The following is a 5,366-nucleotide window of genomic DNA, read 5'->3' on the forward strand; positions in this document are numbered from 1 at the left end:
AAACAGCGGAGCCGTTTAAGTTTGTCAAAAATCTGGGATTTTCCGCACAAAACTGGGCGGTTAGGCGCCACAGAAAGCGGGTATGTGCCAAGCAGCTCCTAACATAGCATAGCCATGCGCAGTAGAGCATAGCAAAAAGGCGTGGCAAAGGGAAGTGAAAGTGAGGAGGAGTGGTGTGAGCATGATGAGGAAGGAAAGGAGCAGGGGAGTGGGTAAAGCATTGCAAAGCCTTGTACAGCATAGTTTAGCAAGGGGATGGGAAAGGGAAGCGAGGGTGAGGAGGTATGATGATAGGGTGCGGAGGAGGAAAATGAGGAGGTGAGAGGACACCATGAATAGCCATGTACAGTATAGTGTAGGGGGTGTTATTTGTGGCAATTAGGATATAAATGTGAAAAAAAAGTAAAGTGGACGAAAAGATAATTTGCCGCAGGCAGGGACCGAACCTGCGATCTTCGGATAACGCGTCCGATGCTGAGCTACGGTGGCGGTCATCCTGTCGTCCACTTTATGGGGTATATATGTGCATTTAAACCCTAGGAGTGTTAGTCAGCGCCGATCGCAGCCATGGCGGCGAGTGTGGAACACTCCCTTTTCTGCCTGTTGGCGTCACGTAGCGCGTGAGCTTTTCAGGAGCCGGCAGCTGACCAATAATCAACCACACACCACCTGAAGGCGCCAAGTCTGCCAGAACGAGACTCTCGCTATGAATGAAGGAAAGAAGATGGATTTTAAGGGCTCGTTTTTTCTTTGTTAGACGCAATAATAATGAGAGCAAACAGACAATAATGTCAAGGGAAGTGTAGGGGGTGTTATTTGTAGCAATTAGGATATAAATGTGAAAAAAGTAAAGTGGACGAAAACATAACTTTACTTAAGTTATCTTTTCGTCCACTAACAAAGAAAAACGAGCCCTTAAAATCCATCTTCTTTCTTTCATGTACAGTACAGCATCACAAGGGGTGGGAAAGAGAAGTATTTGCCGAGCAGCTCCTAGCTAGCATAGCCATGCATAGAATAGTATACCAAGGGGATGGGAAAGGGAAGTGAGTGTGAGGGGGAGAGGGTAAAGTATAGCATAGCAATGTATAGTATAGTACAGTGTAGCTGGGGGTGAGAAAGAGAAATAAGGGTGAGAGGTAGAGAAAGAGGAGGGGAGAGGGTAAAGCATGGCATAGCCATGTATAGCATAGCATAGCATAGCATAGCATAGCAAGGGGTGTGAAGTGAAGGTGAGGAGGAGTGATGTGAGGGTGAGGAGGATGGAATGGAGAAGGCCACCAGCGCCGCTGTTTCCTTAGTCTTCGCACCAGTAGTGCATATATTGCTGCCCCAATTGCTTTCTTTTTTATTGAATAAATGATTCACATATGCTCCACAGAAAAAAAAATCCACAGTCTACATGTCAGTGTGTTCCCTGGATAACGTTCGGTTCATTCCATGCCTAACTTCTAACACCCTATACTTTCTTTGGCGTTATTGCCTGTTAGTTCTCATTAATATTGTGTTTAACAAAGAAAAACGAGCCCTTAAATGTCAGTTTCTAACACTGTTGTAGTAACTGCTCTTCTTTGTGTGGCAATAAAAACCGCATTAAATAATCACCGTGGTATTGCCAGTACGCGGTAGTACTTTTGTTTACTGTTTTCGTACTACAGTCGAAACCCGCGATAACGAAATCCCGAGGGAACGAAATTCTCATCGCAACGAAATATTCTCGGAGCACCGGCGAACGCCCATAGGAGTCAATGCATTTCGTAACTCGAGACTACGAAAGATATTCATACTGCAGTCCCTCATTAACGAAATTTTTGAAGCAACAGTGCCCAAATAATATACTCTCGCAACATTAACTAGATTCGAAAACTGCTGAAATGCATTCATGCTACACTTAAATTGTGCAAAACTATCGCTACAGCGCACTTGAGAAGCAGCCGCCAATGTTTACAAAAAAAAAAAAAAAGCTGGCGACAATGATGATGATGATGATGACTTGCCGAAACACCTGCTCGGTATCGCGGACTACGTAGCGAAATCCACATTCCTCATGGAGTTTCGTTGGTTGGCTTGACTCTGTGCTTAGCTTTGTCGGCTTTGCGCGCACATGGTCGCGTGTGTGGAGCCATTTGTGGAGCGTTTGCTTAGTCGCTTGGTGCAACGTGAACTGTGTGTTGCGATTGCTCCGATTGTTCCGATTTCGCTGCCTGCAAAGATGCCGCCTCCAACGAAAAAGCGGAAGTTCATCACGCTGGAAGATAAGGCTGCAATCATCAGTTAGGTGGAACAGGGCAGGAAAAAAATGGACATCGCCGAAGAATTCGGCGTTGCGTACAGCTCGCTGTCCACGATTCTGCGCTGATCCGCGCTGATCCAGCGGAGTCAGAAGAAGGTTTGCCTGTAGGCGCACTTGATGACGGTACTTGTGACAGCGCAGTGCCGCCGTCACTGACCAGTGCATGGGGCGAACTTTGTGCCGTGGCAAACGAGATTCCCGATCCAGAGGCATGAAATTGCTGCATGGTAAGGCCCAGCAAAGCAAACTTACTGACTTTTGGAAATGAAATGTGTCTTTTTGTAAATTCCATGTCTTTTCTGCAGCAATCTCGCGCCAACGAAATTCCCGCAAGAGCGAAATTTTGCGGTTTCCCCGCCGATTTCGTTATTGCGGGTTTCAACTGTAGACTCATAAGCAACGCACACTAAGGTATTCAAAGACTATATATTTGTTCATTATTTATCGCCACTATTGAAGGCTCACGTTCGTACAAGAACTGAATTGGGCTACACTTTAGGAATATATACTTGGAATTCATACATGGAAGTAGGAAGTTCATACTTGAACAAGTGGTGCAAAAGACAGGGACACAAGAAGGAACAGGCAAAACCAGGCGAGCGCTGCTGGTCTTCCTGTTCCCTTTTTTGTCCTTGACTTTCTCCCTACTTGTTCAAGCAAGAAATCGCTTTCTTGTCAGTGTTTTTTTTTTTTCGACCCTGCAGTCGTTTCTTTAGCAGTTTCTTAGGCAACCTGGCTGCAGACGCGTGATTCAACGCTTCTAAGCCTCGTCAAAACGGCTTTCGCTGAAGCAAGGGCAGAAGGGGCAGTGAAGGATGCCGCTGCGAAAGCAGCATTACCTGAACCGAGTGCACAAAAAAGGCTTCACTCTGAGCACAAACGTTTGACGCCACGGTGTGCAAACCCAGAATACTCGACTGCAATGAAACGATTACGTTTACATGCCATAGCATCCCACATGTCTGTATTTCCATCCTTTGACAACCGTAGCGCACAACGTACCCGTATGGGTAAGGTAGGATATTATAACAAAACGAAAAAATCGTACAGAGCCTGCTCTCATAGCACGCAGCTGACTCCCCCTCCACATGCACTCACAGCCGGCACGACAGTTGCGAACGAATCAGTTGCGAAAGGTGCAACACAAACTCAAAGAGCTGACTTAACGTGCCCCACATTTGTGACAAGCTACTAGCGCGTCTAACAGCATTGATGGACTTGAAAAAGATGCGCAACTAAAGTTACCTTTTCTTCCAATAACGAGCAGTAGTGCTGCGTCATTCACTTTGCACCATGTCTTTCTGCTCAATTGTATCTATGCGCTTCACTACTCATGTAGCCGCACTTGTCTGTATGCTGATTTAGTAAGCTGAATATTCTTCTCATACAAGAGTCACGACATCGCACAGGATTCGCCGCACTGTTAGCTGCGCTTGAGTAGTTCTTTCAAAACAAAGATATACAGATTGTTCCGTTTAGATAGTACGCGCAGTATTTATTAAAAAAATGCTATGAGAGTCAAGCGCTCTTGTCTTCGTACACGAACTCTACATCGAGGTCGAAATATTTTGCCGAAGCCAAAGCTACATATAAACGACAAATTAACAAAAGCTCGTTAACTGACTCCTTGATTAATAAACTTGAGGGCACTTTTTTATAAAGCAATGGTGTGGGGCGTCACAATCTTGAAAGCTCGTCTTCATTGAAAGCTCGTGACTTCTTCACGGGTGGATGACATCAGACGTAACAGAGCAGCCACGTTTCCTGCGTGCCGGGCGCGCTCGGTTTCGATATAGCCATTGAAATTCCATAATGAACATCTCAACTTACGGGCCACAACTTTCCCATGTAAACAACTGCCCCCAAGTTTATAATTTATAAAGTTAATTAACTAGTTTGTTAATTGTTAATTTCAATGTAGCTTCAGCTGCGGCGAAGTGTCTCTTCTCTGCCCGCATGTGGACTGCGTGCAAAGACAACACGTGCAAGACTGTCACAGCATATGTATAAAAAATTTGTATTGTCTATAAAACAAACATCCTATATAGAAACCTAGCGTGTCAAGCATATTATGCTCAGCTCATCTACCACGTTCACCTGTCTGATAGAAACGTACCGAAAGCTCTACTGCTTATTACCTGATTGCCGATTAACAAAAATGGCCGGCAAACCGACTATGGCAACGTGGTCTACTTTCTGCGGGAAATCTTTATTGCATTTAGGCAGTGTATAGTTGCACACGTATGTTTTGTTTCAGTTACTTGCCTCGAATATCGACGTGATGCGCAGCCTGTACAGCACAGGTACGACGACGTGCGTGGCCAGAGGGATCAGCAATAAAGGCATCAGGTATCCCCAAGAAAGGTGCCAGCCGTAGGCGTAGTAGTGAGCAGGGAAGCCGACGAGCCCCGTCGAAGAGAAGAGCGATGCCACAGAAGATGCGGCCAGGGGCAGCGTCTTCAGCATCCGACTCGCAAGGAACACCTCGTTTCTCGTCGCGGAACTATCGGCAGCGGTGTTCCTTTTGCGGAAGGAGAAGTAGAGACCGAGAGAGAGATTGGCCAGCACCAGGAACCCGAACAGGGCGCCTTCCAGAGCTCGAACCATTTCGGGTCACTTCTAAGAAGGACGTGGCTTCCTCCTGGCTTCTGGCAGAGGCCATTGAATGTTTGAGCAAGAAAAGAAAGCAAGAAGTAATAACAACACTGTTTCTTCATGCAGTAAACAGACGTTCCATGCAAGAAACTACTTCTAAATAATATCAACCACCCACCTTTCGCGTTACATCACCAGCCCACACCACGCTATGAATTCAACTTACGACCACATTGTACCTCGCATAGGGCAACTTGTGTATTTCGCTATTTCAACCTCGCATTTGAAACATATGGAAGAGGGCCTTCATTTCTGAGCGCGTTAGTGAGTCGGGTGAGGAGCACTGACAAGGACACACGAAGACGACACACCGCTAAGCGGGGCGTCGTGTCAACGACCGCACGTGCACACATTAGCTTTAAGGACAGTAAGCAAGCAGAAGATTGCCATTGCATTGCACTGAATGTTGCTGTGAGCC

At 46.1% G+C, this 5,366-nt stretch overlaps 1 protein-coding gene across 1 annotated transcript in view; it reads right to left on the bottom strand.

The window, feature by feature from the left end:
* Window positions 1-4,900, bottom strand: part of LOC125758843 (sodium-dependent multivitamin transporter-like) — a 26,553-nt gene extending 21,653 nt beyond the window's left edge. Inside the window, exon 1 of the mRNA XM_049416504.1 lies at window positions 4,559-4,900. Coding sequence (XP_049272461.1) covers window positions 4,559-4,900 — 342 coding nt within the window. The remainder of the gene's footprint in view (window positions 1-4,558) is intronic.
* Between the last annotated feature and the right edge of the window lie 466 nt (window positions 4,901-5,366).

Source organism: Rhipicephalus sanguineus, chromosome 6 (genome assembly GCF_013339695.2).
Source record: "Rhipicephalus sanguineus isolate Rsan-2018 chromosome 6, BIME_Rsan_1.4, whole genome shotgun sequence".
NCBI classification, from domain to species: domain Eukaryota; kingdom Metazoa; phylum Arthropoda; class Arachnida; order Ixodida; family Ixodidae; genus Rhipicephalus; species Rhipicephalus sanguineus.